We start from the raw sequence: 22,753 nt of genomic DNA on the forward strand, positions 1-22,753 counted from the left end.
TATTTGTGTATCAACTGGTGGGGGCGGCATGTGGGGGTTCTGTAGGCGGGATGGTTCCTTCGGGTGGGGTGAGCACTGTAGTGCAGGCAGTTCCATGGGGCATGGCTGGGGTACAATGTACCTGGCTCTGAGAGGGGAAGCGTTAGCTCTGGTGACTGGAGCAGAAGCTTTCAGACTGACCCATAGTGTGTGCGCGTGTGGGCAGAGGCAAAAAGTTTCAACACAGAAGGCAAAAGCTGGTCCATTCAGCGTTTTACCCCAGGTTTTCCAAAGCGAACGCCCAGGTCTCTCTCTTGTTGGTTTTGATGAGCTCAGAGGGTGACTCAAAGCGCGAGGATATAGGTGGCGGTTACTGGCAATGCTCCCCCTCGCTCGAAGGCTAATAGAGCTCTACAACTGGTGTCCTCACCACCTCTCACATGGGGCTGTGTGAAATCTTGGACCCCTTTCTCCCACATCAGGAAGGGTGACCCCTCGCTTTGTCCCCCGCACACCCCTTCCTTCTTCCAGGTATCACTGGGCAAAGCCAGATTTGTCCCTCTCAGACATTTACACTGCACCCCACACAGAAAGGGGCAGGCCGCACAGTTCAAAACAGAGGAACTCCCCTTCCCTGCAGGTATGCACACAGACATGTCCAGTCAGACTGCACTGCACAGAGCAAACCTTTCCTCTTCACCCTGAACAGGGTTACCACCCTCTCCCACCCCTGTCCCACAGCAGAGTTGTTTGTTGGGATGAGTCTCAGTGCAGGGACATGGATGGGCCGCTTTTCAGAGGTGCTGAGCAGCCTCAGGTCCAGCCAACGGGAGCTGCAGGCGCTCAGCGGCTCTGGAAACCAAGTCATAAACTGTTCCCCAAGGGGCTGACATGGCAACAGTGTGTTGCGTTGTGCTGCAGCCACCTCATGCTTCACTGACAGCATTGCAGAGTCTTGACACAGCAACTTTATGCATTTAAAAAGTGTTGACCCTTGCTCTGTAGTGATAGCAACATGGCCAGTCCCCTGACACTGCGCAGAGATAACATGCTCTCCCCGGTTACTGAACACCGAAATGGGAAGGTGCTAAGAGGTTCAGAGATTAATTACCATTTAACTGGCCGTGTTTCAATCTTTGGAGAAGACTGTAGTGAAGAAGACAGAAAGACCCAGATAATTTACCCTGGTGCTATATAATAGATTACCCTGTACTTACAAGGTCGCTAGTTACCATGTAATTAGAGTTCTGACACATGGAAGCCAGTGTTAGGCTTCTGAAACACCATGTTACCACTTCAGCACCTGGTGTCATAATAGCAGAGGGATGGCAGCAGAGGGCAGGTGAAAAACCTTGTTATGCACATATTGGAGGGTGTTAAATAGCTTAAAAATTCAAATGGGGCCAGGTGGATCTGGGGGGTGGGGAGAGAGGCCATATGTAGAAGAGAGGAGAGAGAAGAGACAGACCCAGGGTGTCTGAGATACACAGTGGAGAGGGAAGGAGATACAAACTATGTGTGTTAGGAGGTTTTGGACTGGAATAGCAGGTGTTGCTGCATTTCAGGATTGAATTGCATCCGCAGAGCTGGGGGACAGGAGGCCCAGGGCTTTGACAGAGCCACGGGACTGGATTAGCAGGGTACGGCACAGGTCCGGAGCACCAGCAGGACTATGTGAGGAGAATGCAATGCTGGAAGGTCAGGATGTGCTGCAGGTTGGGACTGAGGTACTTGAGTAGCGGCAGGTCAGGGCCCAGGACTGTAATACCAGGTGTTCCTGAAGATCAGGATTGAAGTGCACTGTGCCTGCCACATTGGACCTGCCCACACTGGGCCTGCCGCTAGTTAATGGTTTCTGTCCCTCATTTTCACAAGCATTAAATTCAAACACAGAGAGAGAGAGAGAGTTTGAAAGAGTGTCTTTGATTATAAAGCACATATTCCATTAACATCACACATCTCACGTGGAGCCAGTTCTGTCCCATACACAATCAAACCCCTGTAATGTGCACTTGTATCATTTCCCCTCAGGTCACATCCTAATTTCTTGGGGTAAACACTGTCCTCTTTGAATCGTGTGACGGGGAAGTTCACCACAGAGCTTGTGTGATACGGCAACACAAAGGCCAGTGCACTGTGAGGCTGAATGTACAGAGCAATCACATAAAGGAGCAGGGAGATAGGTCTCTGCTCTAAAAGTCTCTACTACAACCATACCTCAGATATTACTTCCTTGTGCAGGCAGGCTCCATGCCACAGCACCACATTACCAGAATGGTATTGACAAACCCAAAAGACTTCAGAGAAGAGCAGCAGAAATCATGCGGGGCCATTGATTTATGAAGATTAAAAGGCCTAACTATGTTTAGCTTGGCTAAGCAACGGCGAAGGGAGTGGATATGACAGTCTGCAAATATTGGAAAGCGGCAGGTTTTCAGAAGTGTCAAAGAAGTGCTATTTAGGGCTGAACATGGAAATTATCACTAGGAGCAATGGGATGGATATAAGAAAGGCAGCGTGAACATCAGGGAAATCTTGACAGTGAGATGGTTTTGGCTGTGGAGTATTTGCACATGGGAAGTGGTGGAAGCCCCTTTGGGATGTTTAGAGCTGAAGCCATCAAAATGTCCATCAGGGGACAGTCCTCCATTCTCAAAGGGGTGGTAAACTGAGTGGGACATAGCAGGTATTTTCCAACTCTAATTCCTTTGGTACAACATCTTTTAGTTTTTGGTTTATAGATATGTGGCCAGTGTGTGCTTGTCCATGTGTGTAATACACACGTATACAGAATTCCTGAAACATAAATATAGGGCCAGATCCTCAGCTGGTGTAAGTCAGAGGAGCTTCAATGAAGTCAGCTCAGGATATGGCTCATAATTTTTAAAGATAAACTTCTCCACTAAGTAAATGACCTAGCAAGGATATAATCTAGGAAGAAATGATGCCTTATGCATATCTGCATTGTGTCATTCCTCCCACCAGACACAGCTGAACATTAGCGGTTTCTGTATTTCTTTCTCTCCTTCCGTCCTTCCTCTTGTGGCTAACCCTAATGGAGAGATGGTGTCCAGAGAGACATCCGAAAGATTCATCTAGTTAAGACAGCTGACTATTCAGGGGCAACACAGGCTTCCAGCAAAAGCTTTCATTTCTGTCCCACCAGGGAGTGGGTTTAGCAAAATGCATCCCTTTAGGGGCTGGATGGCTCAGGGCCTCCGGTTGGCTTCAGGAAAGGGAGCCTATGGTGCAGGAGATGTCAGACAGCAATATCTGAAATGGCTTCTTAGTTCTTCCTAGCTCTCATGGCATTTAGGACCCAGGCATCTGAATATTCCTGGGTTTTGTTTTGCCAAATAAAGTTCAGAGAAGTGTTTTAATAAAAGACCATTAGGATAAGCAGGTCACTGGACACGGTGGGTTCTGGTCTATCGAGAAGTTCTGGAGACATAACCAAGCAGGACAGTGAACTGCAAGTCACTCTGATACTCTGAGGACAAATGCTTGGATAGAAAGGAACAGGGTGGGACTGTAGTCCCAAAATTCAAAATTAGCCTGTTAACGGTTTCCAGAAACAAGTCCCAGATCCATCTTCGGCATGGGCTACTGCTCCCCCTAGTGGTGCTTTGAGCTCTCCATTTTTCTGATGCTGCTGCCCTCTTGTAACTCACTCAGACACCTCCAGCAACTGTCCCCTTCTGCTTCCACTTTTCTGTAGGTGCTGTCACGTCCTGCAGCCTCCTGTTTCTGTGCCCCAGCACTTTTGCCCATGCATTATAGTCATCTGGGACATGCAAGAAAAGAGCTCCATCCAGTGCGGAGCATTCACCTTGCTTGGCCTCAGGAAGTGCAGCCATTAGCATCACATATCAAATCACAGCATCATCACAGTGTCTAAAATGTGTGTGCTCCAAATCCTCTCTAGCGCTGCCTTAACCCTGGTTCTGCTTTCCTCATACTTCTCCCGCATTGACCAGTGTCAAAGCAGGCATTGCTTCCCTAATGGCATTGGCTAGTTTAATCACATCATTAGTGGGTGTGATGTTGCAATCCTGAATGTTGAGATCTTTATTCTGACATGGGATGTAGTGTGTTTGGTTGACATGCCATCCAGGCCTTCTCTGCCAATAACTGGTATTTGACTAGGCCAGCAATCAAAAGCAACTTCAGTCTGAGGTTGCTCAATATTTCTTTGAGGTTTTCAAGCTGATAACCCACTGTTTTAAAACAGAGTGAGAATCTCATCCTAAGGGGAGGGGTGAAAGCACCGTCACCCAGGATGTTTAAATAGACTGGAGAGGACAAAGCACTAGCAGAGGTACAGTAAGGAACTGTCCTGTAGTTGTTGGCCCACAAAAGATTGACTAAATGTGACCGAATGGATTTTGATGAGATGGCCCTGATTTAATGGGGACTGTCTACCTATCATATTTCTAAAGGATCCATCACCTTGGGGAAGCACTAAAGCTTTGTAGGCTAAAACTTCTGCTACATTTGCAGAACAATAAGGGGCAGATTTTTGAAATAGCCCTTTAATTTTTATACACACTTTCACACACATCTCTTGTTTGCACACACAATTTAGGAAACTGCATATGCAGTTTAGGCACGCAACTGTATGCATGAGAGGTACATCTGTGCAGTTTTTAATATCTGACCCAGCGAGTTTATTAAGTTATTATGGGCTGGTACAGTATCCACCCAGGGTAGGACAAGAAGTAATCAGCTTAGTTTGTAGCAAGTGAGATTTAGATTGGATATTAGGAAAAAATTTCTAACTATAAGTATAGTTAAGACCTAGAATGGGTTACCTATGGAGATTGTGCAACTTGTGCTTAAAAACCTCCAGTGTTGGGAATGCCACAAACAACTGTCAGAGATGGTCTAGGTATACTTGGTCCTACCTCAGCCCAGAGGGATGGACTACATGACCTTTTGAGATCTCTTCTAGCCCTACATTTCTATGGTTCTAGGATGTTCCATTGCAGCATGATGTGCTAACATCACAACATTGCAGTGCAGCTGGGTTCAACACAGAGGACAACGCCGGGAGCTTTCAGGTCTCCCTCCAGAGTAACTGTTTCACATATAGAAAGGGATTTATGTATCATGGGGTTCCCAGGCCCTACATTGTGTTAAATTTCTGTCTTTAAGCCACCAGGACATTTCTGTCTCTGGCTGCCAGGCGTGAGCTCAGTGAAACTGACATTAATAGGAAATAGATTTCCAAACAATCAACCCTAATGAATTTTGAAAATTATTATGATTAATGCCAAGGAAGTTGAACTGATTATCCAGCATCCAGAAGTTAAGTAATGGAGCCTTCTCTAAATCATGTATACTCTTCAGTCAAAAAGAAAAGGAGGACTTGTGGCACCTTAGAGACTAACCAATTTATTAGAGCATAAGCTTTCGTGAGCTACAGCTCACTTCCTCAGATGCATATCGTGGAAACTGCAGCAGGCTTTATATATACACAGAGAATATGAAACAATACTATATTCTCTGTTTCATATTCTCTGTGTATATATAAAGCCTGCTGCAGTTTCCACGATATGCATCTGAGGAAGTGAGCTGTAGCTCACGAAAGCTTATGCTCTAATAAATTGGTTAGTCTCTAAGGTGCCACAAGTCCTCCTTTTCTTTTTGCGAATACAGACTAACACGGCTGTTACTCTGAAACTCTTCAGTCAGGAGTTGATCTGGCTGCAGATGAAAAACGGGCATCATTGCTCCTGAGAGGGTGTCCTGGGCAGGACAGAGAGAAAGGGGTAATGGAGAGGAGAGATTAAGAGATACCAAGATGACACTGTCTTTGCATGTAGCGGTAACACATGCAATTTGTTTTACCACTGCAGTTTTTTGAGCTTCATACCTCAGCCCATTTTGTGAGTTTACTTGCATATTACTGAGCAAGGATCTACTGACATAAAACTCCACAGTTCATGCCCCGAGATGAGGCATGTAGAAGACATTGCTTGCAGCCTGCTGTTTTGACTTATCGCCCGTCTGTCTGATTAGCTGTTGATCCCTGACACACCCATCACTGTATTATCAGGTCACTGTCAGGTTGCATCACAACGCATGATGTGATGATGTAGTGCCGGCTCCAAAACATATGCGGTTGTATGATCTTGCAGATATGGGAGACTTTAAAATCAGTCTGAAGGCTGGTAATACTCAGCCCCAAAGAGATGTCAGTTGGCCTAATGCCAGAATGATGCTGGGAGAGTGTAAAGCAAAAGAGAAGGTGGTTGGAGGGGTTTGGATAACATCAGGGGTAGCCAAAGTGTTGGTCAGCAGGCCACAATGGCCTGCAGAGTTCTCCAGTGTCCCTCACAGGAACCCTTATCACTAAACCCTGGGGGCTGCCCCTAGAGACTCATGCAAATTTCCATGTTTATCCAAGCAACATTAGCTTCTCAGCGCATGATAGAAAATTACACGCTGGGACCACTAGTATCTTGGGTCAATATGGAGCATTACATGCTGGTACCGGTAGCTTCCATGGGCCACACCTCTTTATTAAAGTGGGATACAGCTGGAAGACATTCCATTGCATGGATATTAGGTACTTCTGTTCACCTATGCAGCCTTTTCCCTGCGCAGTTGGGGCAGTGCCTGGGACGTGGTGTCTGTAGTAGCGGATGTGGTTATGAAGATGGTAGCATTGCTGGTGGCCGCACTGAGCACTTTGCAAACCAGAGCTGAGAAAGGCTTTCCTTGCTGTTACTCCAGGCATTTGGCTTGTGTCCGGGCTGCACCTGGGACAGTTTGCAGGACCAGCTGCCTCCCCAGCTGAACAAAATATGACTGTGAGGTGTAAAACACCACACGTGCTCAGAAGGTACTATTTTTGAGGCATCGTTTTGGAAGCAAAAGCAAAATGCTGGATCTTGCTCCTTTGCATATGTGCATATGATTAGCCTAGCTCATTCATAGCAGTAGGTGCTGATGTCTGAGCTCTGGGAACAAGAGGGGAGGGTTGAGCTGTGGTTTGGGCACGCTGAGTTCTTGTCTGTGTTCTTGGCAAACATAATTTAAAATATCTGTGAGATTAATCCTCTATTTCCCATTTTGTAACCTCTCTCCATGTTACCTCTGGCATTTCTAGGCGGCAGGTAATAAGAGAGAGAGCAATCCTGGATGCAGGCAGCTCTTAGAGTAGCAATGATTTATCTCAGGCCATTCTGAGGCAGCAGACTTTACCTCTAGCTACAGCCACCCCTCCATGTCTGCTCCCCCTCATTTGCATAAGTAATTGGCAGCTTGTTAATGGCTCATTAGGAATGCTGAAAACCGTGGGATTGAAACAAACTCAAAGGAGCAGAGACGGGGAAGGGTGAAAAGGACGGGGTCCTGGCTTGCAAATTACACTTCTGAATTCCACCTGATTCAGAATTCGGGTCATAAACCAACCGGATTGTTAAATGAAGTAAGGAAAAACAATGTCAATGGGAGGCTTTATTTTTAGACGTGTATTTAAACACAGAATGCGAGTCTGGAGGGAACAAATAGTCCATCTGCCTCCAGGAGGCTTGTCTCGCCTCCTTCCTGACCTTGCAGTAACTTTATCTGGTCATCTCCCCCTATCTCATAGCAGGTATATCCAGCTCTCTACATCCACCTTATGAGAAGTGCATTTAGTTCCCTGTTCCAGTAGAGGTGATTCCAGCCTCCTCTCCTCACCTCACAGCCAGGGCACTGCATCCTCCCACCTCGTGACAAGTAAGGGGACACAGGTGCCAGCTACTGTCTGGTTAGGAGAGGCCATGCCTATTTGTAAACACAGACACTGTCAACATGTGCAGGGCACTTCACTGCGAGCTATGAACCTGGCCCAGTTTTTGCCCTATAAGATATAAGCTGCCTGCAGCTATTGACATCCAGGCAGGACGCAAGGCCTGCTGTGTGAAGCCATGAGCGTGCAGAGCTGGCTGTGTAATCGTTACACAAAGACACTGGAGATTAGTGCAAAGGCTGCAACTGGCATCCCCATGGGCAGTGCAGGGAATGCAAAGCAGCTGCATCAAGGAGACACAAGAGGCTGAAGAAAATCAGTTGGTGTTTGTTCGTTTTTTGGGGGGAAGGCGATAGTTAATTCTCCACTCTGGCTGCAGCAGCCGGGACCATCTGACTGAGTGAAGTCACAAGACCCCAAGTCTCTCGCCTGTCCTGCTGGATCATGGATGAAGAACAAGAGCTTAAAAGCCCTGAGTGCAGTGTGTCCTCTCCCCTGCTGTAGGCCTGAGCTGTGCCCAGGAAAGAATTTAGGTTACATGGAAGGGCTAAAGCAGGGCAAGAAAGGAGGAGGGGCAGTCTGTCTGATCTGCTCTTTGCAAGGAGCAGCAAGCCTGACATTTGCAGTGAGAGGTTCTGTTGACGGGGAAAGAGCATGGACTGCAAAGTAGAGCAGCAGCAGGAGGTCCCCAATCAGGGGAATTGCTTTGCAAAGTCTTCATGATGACACAGGATACTCCCCCTCCAGCTAGTGTGTTCAGATAGGAGAGATCCGTGTAATTCTGAAGGCAAGTTGGGGCTGGTGAGAGGACCTGTGTTAGGAACATCTACATAACTCAGAGGCTTTGCCTGCATGAATCTGGGACCTCTGTTGCAGCTTTGGAGCTGGACCACATTGAGTTACGCATCTGCCTTGCAGTCTTTCCGAGTCTTTTTCACACATTTATAAGGGCAAGTGACGTTCTGGTACCAAACAGCAGCCTCTCTATTGAGTGGGATCCTTTCCATTTGATTTTTCTTGCAAAAAGGAATGAAACAAGGAACTGTTTACTTTTAATTTGAGGTTACAGTGCCATTGTTGATGATAATATCGTCTTACATTTCTCTAGGGCATTTCATCATGTATAAATACATACATGGTAAAATGGAATTCCATCTCCCCCAACTCCAAATGAATACCCACACACCCATATGCACTTAAATGCAGCTACCTCTGGGGTGGAACATGCCAGCTGTTTAATAGCAAAGCAGCAAGACAGTTTAGAAAAGAAAAAAGAAGTGTAATGTCTGCAGGGAATATTTCGAGAAGCAGAATGTAGCTGAAAATTAGCCAGGACATCAGGGCTAACACCCTGCCCTTGAACAAAGTGCCCTGGAATCCTTAATGAACACAGAGGGTCTCACTTTTACATCTAATTTGAAAACTGGCACTTCCAGCAGCACGGTATCTACTAGCGCCACACTAAGGCATTGGATTCAGCACAGACTCCCAGGGAAGGCTGCCCCTTTCTGGATTTTCAGCAACACTAGGAATTTCTGAGGGGTCTTCCATCCCAACCCTTACAAAGGGCAACCCTGCTTAGCTTGTGAGCACTCACAAAATCACAACCTGCTGTGGTGGACAGATGGCAGCATCACTTGGTTTTGTTTTAAGTGGCAGCATAGCCAAATGCAGAGGTTTTTCCTGCATCTTAGCTGCATTCGCTCTGCTCTGACGTCCTCTCAGAAGAAGAGCCAGGCACCTGCCATTTTTATTTACTCAAGACTGCTCTAGATTACTGAACAGCAAGTATTGTCCTTAGCAGAAATGAACGCGTCCTGATGGGGGACACATCTGGTTGTTGGAAGAAGGTCCAGAGGTGAGAATCTTCAGGTGCTTTTGGTGCTGAGGTTCTAAAGGACATGCGCACATGTTCCATCCCATCCCAGCCTGGGAAGTCAGCCAGTTGTGCAATTAAAGGAGAGCCCTGCTTCAACCCCCACACACAACAGAGTTGAGACAGCAACCAAAGAGCATGTGTCCTGTCACCAGGTTTAAAAGGAATTAATTTGCTGAATGGATTCAACTGCACTCACAAACCAAACAGGCAGGGAGATGGCACCAAGTTCTCTAATTCCCCCTACCTCATCCAGGAAGAAATCAAGCAAACAACATCTAACCTTGCAGCACACAAAAGGTGAAATTCACCAGAAAACTGCCTCATTTAAAGAGACACATTTTCTGTGGTTCAGACCTGAGTAGCTTTTCCGTGAGGCACCAGCAAAAGCGACAAGAGCAGAGGCCTCCCAAATGAATGCCAGCCATGTGAGCTTTCCTCCTTCCAAGCGATGCCCTGTGTACATTGAACAGTTTCCGCTAGACCTGGATCACAAATTTGGGTCAGGCTCAGTTAGAGGGTGTTTGGAGGAGTTGGATTCTGGATCCTAACTCACCTGCTGGCTCTTATCTCCAGAGTGGGGATCAGAACCAAAAACCCTAGATCCAAAGTTCACGGGAGTTCTGGGCTAGGGTTTTGGCCCAGGCCTGTCTTTAGTTTTGGCTACATCTAAGAGAGTCCATCCAAGCGCCTCCTTGTCTGAAACACTGCACTACCTTGGCAAGCTTCTCCGTGACTTGCTGCTGTATGGCCACACTCACTAGGGATGGCATGTCTTTTTAGTCCTTCCTAATCAGAAAGCTGGGACAAGGAGACTTCTTTCCCCAGACACCAGGCTTCCTTCCTGGCAGTCAAACCTGGAGCCTTATAATAATAATCGTACATAGCACTTATATAGCTTTACATCTTCAAAGTGCTATACTAGCATTAACTAATTATCCCTCTCCCTAATGGCCATTAATCCTGGCCTTTCATGAACCTTCCGCATTTCCCTGAGGTTCAGCTCTAATACAGCAATAAGCCACTCTCAGGGAGTGGCCTGCTATCTTGCAATCTGCTGTCTCGGATGTTTAATGAGGCCCCAAAGAAAAGGCCAGGTGCCCTGGGCCATTGGAAATGTGTGATTATAGAACAGTGCATGACCTTGAGAGTGGTTTATCCTGATTCTAAGATGGCTGTGTTATCAAAAGACAGTTCTCCACAGCTCTGAAGCAAATGCACCGCAGGCTGCATTCATTTGTGGGCATCACGTTACCAGGAAAGTATTGGAAGGAGCAGAGCAATGGAAAGGATATGAAAGCTGGAGACGTTGATTTAGAGAGAAAAAGTAAGAGCTAAAGCTGTCCAGCTAGGTTCGGCCACCACTAAGGTGGGGATGGGGGAAGGCTGCAAATAGGTTGTGTGTTTATACAGCAACTAGCACAGGGATCGGCAACCTTTGGCACACGGCCCATCAGGGAAACCCCCTGCCGGGCCGGGCCGGTTTGTTTATCTGCAGCGTCCGCAGGTTTGGCCGATCGCAGCTCCCACTGGCCGTGGTTCACCGTTCCAGGCCAATGGGGGCTGCGGGAAGGGCTGCCAGCACATCCCTCAGCCCACACCGCTTCCTGCAGCCCCCATTGGCCTGGAACGGTGAACCACGGCCAGTGGGAGCTGCGATCGGCCAAACCTGCGGACGCTGCAGATAAACAAACTGGCCCGGCCCACTAGGGGCTTTCCCTGGTGGGCCGCGTGCCAGTGGTTGCTGATCCCTGAACTAGCACAGGTGCTACTAGGGGTCCTGGGCACAACTAGGGCTCTTTGGTGCTATAAAAAGAACAGGAGTACTTGTGGCACCTTAGAGACTAACAAATTTATTAGAGCATAAGCTTTCGTGGGCTACAGCTCACTTCATCAGATGCATAGAATGGAACATGTAGTAAGAAGAAATATATATACATACAGATAAATTGGAAGTTACCATACAAACTGTGAGAGGCTAATTAGTTAAGATGAGCTATTATCAGCAGGAGAAAAAACCTTTTGTAGTGATAATCAAGTTGGCCCATTTAGACAGTTGACAAGAAGGTGTGAGGAGGATACTTAACATGGGGAAATAGATTCAATATGTGTAATGACCCAGACACGCCCAGTCTCTATTCAAACCCAAGTTAATGGTGTCTAGTTTGCATATTAATTCAAGCTCAGCAGTTTCTCATTGGAGTCTGTTTTTGAAGCTTTTCTGTTGCAAAATTGCCACCCTTAAATCTTTTACTGAGTGGCCACAGAGACTGAAGTATTCTCCTACCAGTTTTTGAACGTTATGATTCCTGATGTCAGATTTGTGTCCATTTATTCTTTTGCATAGAGACTGTCCAGTTTGGCCAACGTATATGGCAGAGGGGCATTGCTGGCACATGATGGCATATATCACATTGGTAGATGTGCAGGTGAACGAGCCCCTGATGGCGTGGCTAATGTGATTAGGTCCTATGATGGTGTCACTTGAATAAATATGTGGACAGAGTTGGCATCGGGCTTTGTTGCAAGGATAGGTTCCTGGGTTAGTGTTTTTGTTGTGTGGTTTGTGGTTGCTGGAGAGTATTTGCTTCAGGTTGGGGGGCTGTTTGTAAGTGAGGACTGGTCTGTCTCCCAAGATCTGAGAGTGAGGGATCATTTTTCAGGATAGGTTGTAAATCTTTGATGATGCGCTGGAGAGGTTTTAGTTGGGGGCTGAAGGTGACAGCTAGTGGCGTTCTGTTGTTTTCTTTGTTGGGCCTGTCCTGTAGTAGGTGACTTCTGGGTACTCTTCTGGCTCTGTCAATCTGTTTCTTCACTTCAGCAGGTGGGTATTGTAGTTTTAAGAATGCTTGACAGAGATCTTGTAGGTGTTTGTCTCTGTCTGAGGGATTGGAGCAAATGCGATTGTATCTTAGAACTTGGCTGTAGACAATGGACTGTGTGGTGTGTCCTGGATGGAAGCTGGAGGCATATAGGTAAGAATAGCGGTCAGTAGGTTTCCGGTATAGGGTGGTGTTTATGTGACCATCGCTTATTAGCACAGTAGTGTCCAGAAAATGGACCGCTTGTGTGGATTGGTCTAGGCTGAGGTTGATGGTGGGATGGAAATTGTTGAAATCATGGTGGAATTCCTCAAGGGCAATAGTTATTTGTAGCAATGATACAGAGAGTTTAAATAGAAAGGAGGATGGGGTTCTTTTGGAGCAAAAGAGAAGAAAGGAAGAATTTAGGCTCAATGTCAGGATAAACTTCTTGAGAGTGAAACCTGTGACTGGGTTGTAGAACGTCTCTCAACGGGAGTTGTGGGAGTTGCATCATTTGGGACTTTGAAGACTGCACTGGACAATTCTGCATTGCCCCAGGGAGACAGGTCTGGATTTCAGAAGAGCTCTTTTCTAGCTCTATCGTGTCTCATTCTGGGTGGGAGTGGTGGAGGGTGGAGAAGAGAGTGACAGGAATCTTTCAGAAATGATTTTGAAGCAGCAGTCTCTTGACAAGGAGTCAGCCTGCATGATCACTGTTATTGCAGGAAACTGCCACCCTGGGCTCTGTCTCAGTAAACTGTGGATTGATTGAAACAAACTTTCATCTTCCCTATAAAGATCCGTAATGATTCTCTCCAGAGCCAAGGACATGAAATGTAAATTGGCTCTGCAAAAGGAAAAATAGTCTGTTTTGTAGACAGGTTTGTTTAATAGCCTCATTTCTCTCCAGTGCTTTTGCCAATGCATGCTACTCCAGGTGGTCCCAGGTACAGTGAACAGGCCTGGGAATCACGCTTATGTGATTATACAGTGGGAGGCAGAGGTTAAGAACAGGGAAGAACCCCCGAAGTGCAAAGTCTGTTGTAGCCAGCACATGGTGTAAGGAGGATCTTCTGTTATCCAGGCCACATGCCAGTTTATGTAGTATTGCCTATGCAGTCCAATCTGTCTGCTCTCAATTCTAGATTATAACATTTGCAATATTAACAAACAGCGGGGCATAGTAGACTGAGCACAGGGCTGAGATCCAGGAACTCCTGTTTTCAATACCCAGCTCTGCCATGACTGACTGTGTGACCTCAGGCAAAGTCCTATCCCCTCTCTGTGCTTCAGTTTCCCCATCTGTGAAATTGGGATTATAATTTATATCCCTAATCAACCTTGTACATGGCTGGTGAGGAGTTAATGGCTGTGCTTCGAAAACGTAAAATGACAGGTATTACATTAACTCTGGGTCCACTGAAAGCTGCTATCCTTCTGAAATACAGAACTCCCAAGAAACCCTTACATACAGCTCTAGGTTGGGCATATTTTGGGCTCCAGAGTCTTTTGTTTTTGCCTACGTCCATCTTCCTAAGGAATTATTGGTATTTTTTTCAATAACAAATAGTTGCACATGAAGTACAGAGATGAGATGAGATGAGCCCCTTGGCACTGCAAGTCTGTGAACAGATTAACTAAGCCAACATTCTGTCGTTACATCCTTGGGACAACAGCTGACCTTGTATTTCACTTTATGGGTAATTTTTCCCCAATGTGTGTCTAGAGAAGGCCAATGACTTGGCTCATGATTTGGCTCATTAGAGATGAGATGGACTGTTGGTTCATTTCTCTACTTTCAGAGCCAGATCCTCAGCTGGTATAAATTGTTGTAGTTGCATTGAAGCCAAGGAAGCTACACACCAGTTTATACCAGCTGAGGATCTGGCACACAAACTTCCTGACTGGCCCGGATCTAGTTCAAAAGGAAGTTAAATGCACACAATATATATTTCACTACTTGTATGTCGAACAAGCGCCAAGATAGGGCAGATTTACAGAGCTCTGCAATGATTTCAGGATTGTTGGAAAACGGAGTCAGTGCTACTAAAGGAGTGCGGAGAGCCAAACATTAGCACAAAATAATTTTCACTAACCAGCTTGGATATATGTCATGTTGTGTTGACAAAGAATTTCCTTGGAGCCCTTCAAAATAAGGGAAAGCAAGTCATAAAAGCTGGAAGTGCAGGAAAGAGCTAAAATCGCAGCCAAGATTTAAAAGGAACAGAGGAAGAAGTCTTTCCAGTTGCAATAGGAATAGCATTCCTGGGGGTTCAAGGCAGCAAACGGAGAGTATTTCAGCCAAAGATGGATCTCTAACTGGGAGGTGTGGAGATACAATAAGCTTTTCAACCTCGCGAATTGCAGTTTTGAGCATCTGCGCACATTAAAGTGAAAGATCGTTTTGAGACTTTATCGTATTTCTGGTAAAATTAGGCTGTACTAAGAACTAGAGATGGGGCCAGTTGATAGAACTCTGAGAGACTGAATCTGCACCCCATTAAACTCTGGGGAAGTTTGGAACAGCACTTCCTGGTTAAGGGCTCTCTCTGCCCTGTGTATTACCCATGTCATAACTTACTTTGAACACCTCCTATTAAATTGTTTCTGTAGCTCAGTGCTGTAGCTTGCCTCTTTACTGACACCGCTTTATCACTAGCAGCAATCTAATGAAGCAGGGGAGGTTTCAGAATTCGTGAGGAAAGCAGGGACTTGCAAAGCGTTTTCTTTTTGAGTACTGTTGCCCCCTTGACAGAGCAGTAACTGAAACTGGGGGCCTGGCAGGATGGTTTCTCTTTGGGTGGGAAGCCAATGACATGGAGTCAGGGTACTGTCTTTGTGTCATCTGTTTACTTACAAAAACATACACCAGCCCTCTTTCCACAAATGGCAGCAGCAGCACCCTGCACGCAGGCTGCCCTGTGTTGCTGAAATTTCAGGTCAGGCACTCCGGCCCCTGTCCCAAGAAGCAGCAGTCTTTGCCTCTGCTCATCTCCAGAGACCGAGGAAGACTCCAGCCACTTCATTGCAGCTGCCACATGGTTGAACTTCCGTGCTTGCACTGCTCGGTATCCGTAATAGTATGACAAGAGCTTCCCAAGCGTGCGCGTGCAGACACACACTCACACAGAAGGAATTCTCGCAGCATCAGTACCAAAAAAATGGTAGTCTCTGGGATACTCTACCCTCGCAAGAGATGAATGCCAGAGACACGGAGCCATACTGCTCTCAACACCTGCTGTTCAAAACTCCTATCAATTAGTTATTCCCCCTGCAGATGGTGATTCCTGTATTGAAAGACAGAACAGAGAGAATCTGGTTCTACTAAGAGACTTTGAGTTGTACAAAAATCTCTAGCAAGGACAAGGCAATTCCTTCTGCTTGCCTGCTGCTGCTGCTGCTTGCGTACTTCCCCGTTGGACTGAAATGTACTGGCAATCGGGGAACTCTGTCCCAAAAATGCTTTCCCTGCCCAGCATTCCTCGGAGGAATAGTCTCAGGCTGTTATTTCAAGGGCTCCACAGATTTCAGACATTGTGAAGGGGAGGACTTTACTTTGTGAATAGGTTCTTATGCTGCGCCCATCACCATGGTATCTAAGAATTTGAAGGCCAAGCCTTCATCCACTGACTGTGCTTTTGCACCTGCAGTTGCTTGTCTCTGAGTGGATTCCTGGTGCAATTTTCTGGGTGAACACCCCTTTGTGCAGTTATTTAATAGGAGCCCAAACCGGTTTGAGGCTGTCCTAGGCAGCAGGAAAGCTATAAAGAACATTGACATACCTCTGCTGTACGTATTTCTATGTATTTCAGTCATAAAGCCGAATATGCCATTCACTCTGCAATATCTAGGCCCAGGAAGGCTAAGGATAGCACTTTGGTTTAGACCGTACATTTCCTGCCTTTTGTTGCTTCATCAGCAGTTGAACACGTTCTAGGCATTTTGTTGTGTTACTTTGTACGTCAGGTTTGGGAAGAGGGAAATCTTTGGAGCTCATCATTTATCTCAATATATTTCACTTCCAATCTGTCATATTAGGATATTAGCCAGTTTGCATTGATGGGTGAGTGTGTGTGGGTTAGAGGGAGGAGTTAGCTTGCCTAGCCTGTCTGAGCATCCACATGGGTAGCCTGCTCTAAGTGAAGCCTTTCCCCTCTCTTATGGCTCTGATAGATTTGCCTGTGCCTTTGTCCCCATGCAGGTTGGAGGACACACCATGCTGCCCATCCGCTGGATGCCCCCTGAGAGCATCATGTACCGGAAGTTCACAACAGAGAGTGACGTGTGGAGCTTTGGGGTGATCCTCTGGGAGATCTTCACATATGGGAAGCAGCCCTGGTTCCAGCTCTCAAACACAGAGGTACAGGATAAACCATAGCATCTTTGGCTGGGGAGGGGAGATGAGGCGAGACATGATGGAAAGGAGCATAGTCACACAGCATGCTTCTTGCAGGAAGTTTCGGGCACTTTGAGATCTGGAGGTGGGTTATTTCGCCTCCCTTATCCATCTTGGAAGCCGGGGTACACCACCGCCTTCCACATTCTCAGGAGGAAGTCCTAGCCCTCCCCCACCTTGGGTGCCATTGTCCATAACAGCGTCATGGCCTCGCAGAGGAAGGGCTAGGTGAAGCCATGGCTTCCATCTGGGAAATGTAGCCTGACAGAGGCTCTTACTTTGAGAAGAGCCCCCAACCCATAATTCCTCCCATTCCACTCCCTGCCCCTTCCTCCTAGGTTTGAGTCAGCCACAAGTAAAGTAAGGTACATGGGGGCTAATGCACCCAACACTGGCACTGGGTTGGCTGGGCTGACTTTAAGGAGCAGCTTGTTGCAAGTAAATTATTTCCAGCAGAATTCCCAACCTCGGGTATGTAAAATGTTGGTCACAGCGAGGGCTGCAGGTGGCGAGGGGCAGGGATGGGGTGGACCCCAATATTTATAGAAAGCTGGGTCAGGCTGTTCAGTGTGCACCCCAAAGTGGGGAAAAATTGGGAAATACCAATGCACAACGAACACCTATGGTCCAGGCACTTCCCTTGTATGTTCATGTACAACTCCCATTGACCCCAGTGGGAGTTGTGGGCGAATGCGGGAGGGACAGATCTGGCCATAAAAATGGAACATTATTGCTCATGGGGAGAAGGGCTGTTCTCCTTCCATTGCCCTCTTTGCAACAAGGCTTTCAGAGCAATCAGTGCACTGAGTTTGCGGGTCATCTCCCAGATGTTCACAATAACAGTGGTAATTAATGCTTGCCACTCTTATGGCTCTTTTTAGGCATAGAATTTAAAGCACCTTTCAGAGGGATAGCTATTATCCCTATTTCACAGATAGGGAAACTGAGGCAAAGAGCCTGACACAGTGATAGAGTTGAGAATAGATCCCAGGTCCCTTGATGCCCAAAACCATGATTTAGCAACATACCCACCACTTTGTTTGGCTAGATAAGCACAGAAGCACTCTCAGAACTGGGCTAGTAGGGGTTGCTGCAGGTCAGTTACATCCAGGGGAGGCAGGTCTGGAACAGCAGGCAGTGCTCCAGCTCACGTCTGAGTGCAGTGACAGAGCTGTGCCCAGGAAACGTGCACATTTTATCCTATTGTGTGTCTAATGGATTCCAGAAAAGTTACCTCTTTTAACAAGAAATGTGCATTTTCTGCTTTCCGGACACAGATCCCTTAATTGAGTGAGTGCAGAGAGGGACTATCCAAGGTGCTTCTTTACATCGCTGATACTTGCCCATTTGTGAGCTCAGTGCCCTTCCTGAAGCAGTACGCACAAACATTTTAGAGACACAAAGCGTGAGAGAAATGATCACAGAAGCCATTTGTTATGATACTTAATGAGCTGCTCTTGCATTTGCCTTGGAGATAAATACACACACACACACACAAATGAGTGTACATACATCCCACATGGATGAGCTGTCATGCTGGAACCCAGACCGCACAAATGTCTCTGCACCTGTCTCAGTTTCCCCATCTGTGAAATGGGGATAATCAAACTAACCCATCTACTAACCTTAAACAGCGCTTTGAACATATAAAGCTGGTACTGTTGGGCTAGGAATAGTACTGCCACATCCAGACAGGGTGACTTGTAACCATAGTCACCTCCATCTTTACCTGACCCTGTCTTTCCTCTGTCCCTTTCCCTTTTCTCCTCAAAGGAGAGAATTCATAGGCAACTTGTGCAAGACATTGCACATTAAATCTTCCCAAATGTTAGGGATGTGTTTGCTGTTGGCCTGCTGGTTAGAAGCAAGCTGTGGAGACTCATGCAGAGTCCAGGGGCCTCTGGAGAACTGACTCCACCAGATCTTAGATTCACTTTTAATGAGGATGAGCAGGTCTGGGACACACCTTCTCCACTCCGGGACATCTACAGGGGACACAAGTCTAGATTTTATCTGGCTGTTGGCTGGTTAAAGTTAAAATGAGCATTTTTAGACGTTCTGCTAAACACTAGATGAGACCCTCGCTGAGGGGAAGATGGAATAGGGCACATGGCTAGTGAAAGACCACCTGAAGACCCAAAGCTAGCCCTACTGGCTAAATCTAAACCTTGCTTCCTCTCTAAAGATAGGGGCTCACCATGGGTCTTTCAAATACAGGAAGCTTTTTAGTGGTCCTAGTTCATGTCTCTCTGCCTGCTCCACCAAGGCTCAGAAAGTTGTCTCTGCCATCAGCTGTACAGTGATGGAGCCTTGTCTGCAGCACTGCATTTCCATCGCCCTCCCGTCCACAGCTCTTCCTAATCGCTTTCTCTTCTCGCTATGTCTATGCAAATATCAGAGTGATAACTGTCTGTTTGGATGCGTGCTGGGCCCCATTACTAGTCACAAATGATAAACTTTAGGCCCCCCTCGCTGGTCTACTTGCCTCGCGAGTAGCACTGTTTGGGATCTGTGTTTATCTGCAGCGTGTGTTAGGTCAATCAGCTACGGCAGTGCCGGGTGACTCATCACTTCCCAGACAGGGGACTAGTCAGTAATAACAGCTCTCTGACAAGTCAGTTTTTCCTCCCTTTACAGCCTTTTCCCTGGCGAGCAGGATTCAAAAAGCAGGTGCTTGGGGAATTGTTTTCCCCTGGAGTCACTCTAAAGATGCCATTTCATGCTGCACGAGCCGCTCGCATTTTTCTCATTAGCGGCAACAACCTGACCTAGAGTGAGGTGTGAACATTTGCAAGATTTTCTTCCATCATGAATTTGATCCAAGATGAAACAGTGTTTTTTTTTTTTTCCTGCTTACAAACATCAAAAATTAGACAAATTTGCCCTGGGAGAGGCAGGTGGGAGATGTTGCTCTGAAATCCCCCTAGTAGAATTATCCTGAGTTTCACCATGGAAAAGGCTTTTATTTTCAGCAGGGGGAAAGACTGATGATATAAAAAAAATTAACTTTTTCTTAGACCACCAGGAAAACCTGACATGTCAGGTTCAGCCTCTCCTCTATATAAATTACCATTGGACTCCTTCTTTGACGAAGCCTTCTGGTCCATAGGTACAGTCAGGTAATTAGGTGTCAAACTGGGAGGAGTTGTGCCTGGAGTTAATAGTGGTTGCAAAATCAAAAGTATATTTCACTGAGATTGCAAAACTGCAGCTGCAAAGCAGGAGGCAGGTGCTGAGAATCTGTTGCTGCATATCACCTGCTGGGAGCCTGCACACCTCAAATCAGAGGGATCTGCTGGCTCCTTAGTGCTCTGATGAAATGTTGGTTACCATCCAGGGCTAAGCAGATTCGGCAAAGGGACATTTGCAGCGCTTCGTTGTGTGAGACTCACCCTCTCTGTTCTGCGTTTCAGGTCATCGAGTGCATCACCCAAGGCCGAGTCTTGGAGAGGCCTCGAGTTTGTCCCAAGGAGGTTTATGACATCATGTTGGGCTGCTGGCAGAGGGAACCTCAGCAGCGGCTCAACATCAAGGAAATCTACAAGATCCTTCATGCTCTTGGCAAGGCCACACCAATCTACCTGGACATCCTTGGCTAGCAGTGGCCACTTGTCAAAAGTTCCTGCTCCTTCCTTCCTCCACCCATCCTACCTCCTCTGCTCCCCACCCCTTTCAGCCCCCAAGCAAACATCTTCATATAAACTCAAGTGCCTGCTACACATACAACACTGAAAAACAAAACAAAACAACCTGTAAGGCAGTTTGGCTTATATATATTTATAGATATATAGATATAGATATATATACCTTCCACACCAATACAGAAAGAAGCTGCTGTTACAGAAACTATAAGACTTTAAAAAATAAAACAAAAAAGAAGAGAAGAAACTTAAAGTACTTAAAAAAAAAAAAAAGGAGGAATCTTTTCCCCCAAGCTGTGGAGAAGTGAAACATGACCTTGCTGTGCTTTGTCTGCTCGGGCTGAGCTCAAGACTCTTGCTAGCGCAGAGACTCAGTCCCAGGGAAAAGCTCTGGGAGGAGGCCCTGCCCCATTTGTAAGATATGCACTGAATGTGTGACTCAGTCCCCGCCTGGACATTTGGGCTCTGAACCAGGGCAGTGCCCCTGGAGGAACTTGCAATTCCACCCACCCACCTTCCCACCCTTTTCCTCCTTTTGACATTGCAGGACAATTTTTCTAATTTGCCAATTCTTAAATGTATAGACTCAAGGCTTTCGGAACATACAGTAAAGGATCGCGGCACCTACGGGTAAACCACACACGAGAAACAGCCACCCTCCCACAGAACACAGACAAGAGGAACTGAACCTTTCTATTGCCCAGCACCAATCCTTTGTCAGACTCTGGGGATCAGTGCTGGGGACCAGAGCAGCTGCCTGGGAGAGCCATACAGAGAGCAGAGTTGGGGAGGGGTCTGTGCCATTATAAGGATGCTTTGACCTCACTTTGGCATGCGGGACAGGCACCCAGCCCATGCGTCGCCCCCAAATAGGGGGTGTTTTTGAAAGCAAAACCATCCACCCTGCTTATTTTGCCAGGAGACATGGTAGAGATGTGAGGAGAGCCCCCGCCATACAGATGGGCCAAATTCATCCCTGGCGCAACAGCGCTGAAATCAGGGCTTTCCCCCCCAGCGTGTGTTCAAAGGCTGTAGTTTGTCATCTGGCTGGGGACTGGCTTGCACGGCTTCAGGGGTGCTCTTTAGGGTTAGTACGCCATGCTGCCCCTCCTTCCTTTCCCCCACCTCCACCATCCACCCCCCTCTCCCTTGGTCCAATACCTAGTATATCTGCCAAAGGGATGGGGGTGGTGCAGGGGAAACGAAGGGGTCTGGGAGATGGCTGGGAACCTATCAGCACCTGCCCAGGCCCTGTTGACATTCCCCTCACGTCTCCAGGCCCTGAAAGGATTGATGCATCTGCCTTTGAGCTGCTGTGAAAATGCAGAGGCTGAAGAATAGCTTCACTGGTAACCCGGGGAGCTGGGGGAGGGGAAGGCGGTGCTTTCCCGAGTAGACGGCTCAGCAAATGGCCACTGCGGCCAGCCTTGCATGTCAATGAGGACAAAGGCCTGGCCAAGGGGACTGGGACAGCCAAGGGAGGGGCAGAGAAGCAGTCCCTATCCCACGCCCCCATCAATAAAAGGAATCAACTTCCTGGCAAAAGGCTTCCTCAGAGGTGGGCTCCTGCTCGAAGCAGGCCTGGGAAACAAAACATTTCTGGTTTGTTTCTCCTCTGGCTAATGGAGGATGAGGGGACAACATGCTGCTTGGCAGCTCTAGCCAGGAGGAGGGTGCTGTCAAGGCAGAGTTTGAAAGGTGACAGCTGTAGACCCAGAAATAGCTTGTTGGGATGTGGCCCTTGTCATGGAAGGAGTGGGGGGATCTTCTCTCCTCCCCCCCATCCAACACCCCCCGCCCAGAGCAATCGACAGGGCAGGCTGCATTCGAGAAAGGATGCTTCTGTCCAGGTGGTGACATAGTTGTGGCTCGCTGCACAGAGGAAACCCCCTTCTCCGCCCCATACAATCACCCCATTTATCTGAAGCTGTCTTGCTGCTGGCTTAAATCAGAGGAGGGGGCCCTGGCACAGGGAGGGGAAGAAAGCAGATCCAGGGGAAGGCCCCTCTGGTGCTAGTGGAGTAGAGTCTGCAGGGGCTGAGGCTGCTGGAGAGGGGTGGGTGCAGTGGCTTATTTGGTCCAGGCGGTGCTTGCTGTAATAAAGACATTGGGGAGGGGAGAGGGAGGGGAGGGGAGACAAAATGTGACTCCTTGGCCTGCCTTACAAAAACCAGGATCTGTCAGTGCTTGGCGGTAAGGGGCGAGGCCAGTGCAGCAGACTCTGGAGTCAGGGCAGTGTGCTGGGTTGTTTGCGTTACAATGCTGAATGATTGTGTACGGGTCACTTTGAATAACAGAACTGAGCTGTTGGCAGGA

The 22,753-nt window shown here is 47.4% G+C and overlaps 1 protein-coding gene across 3 annotated transcripts in view; it reads left to right on the forward strand.

The window, feature by feature from the left end:
- The window catches only part of NTRK3 (neurotrophic receptor tyrosine kinase 3), a 455,727-nt gene extending 433,238 nt beyond the window's left edge, over window positions 1–22,489 (forward strand). For all 3 annotated transcript variants that reach the window (XM_073304182.1, XM_073304180.2, XM_073304181.1), the window contains 2 exons: window positions 16,602–16,760; window positions 20,210–22,489. In XM_073304182.1, coding sequence (XP_073160283.1) covers window positions 16,602–16,760; window positions 20,210–20,395 — 345 coding nt within the window. In that variant the 3' untranslated portion in view covers window positions 20,396–22,489. The remainder of the gene's footprint in view (window positions 1–16,601; window positions 16,761–20,209) is intronic.
- The last annotated feature ends 264 nt before the right edge of the window (window positions 22,490–22,753 follow it).

Source organism: Lepidochelys kempii, chromosome 10 (genome assembly GCF_965140285.1).
Source record: "Lepidochelys kempii isolate rLepKem1 chromosome 10, rLepKem1.hap1, whole genome shotgun sequence".
Classification (NCBI taxonomy): Eukaryota; Metazoa; Chordata; order Testudines; family Cheloniidae; genus Lepidochelys; species Lepidochelys kempii.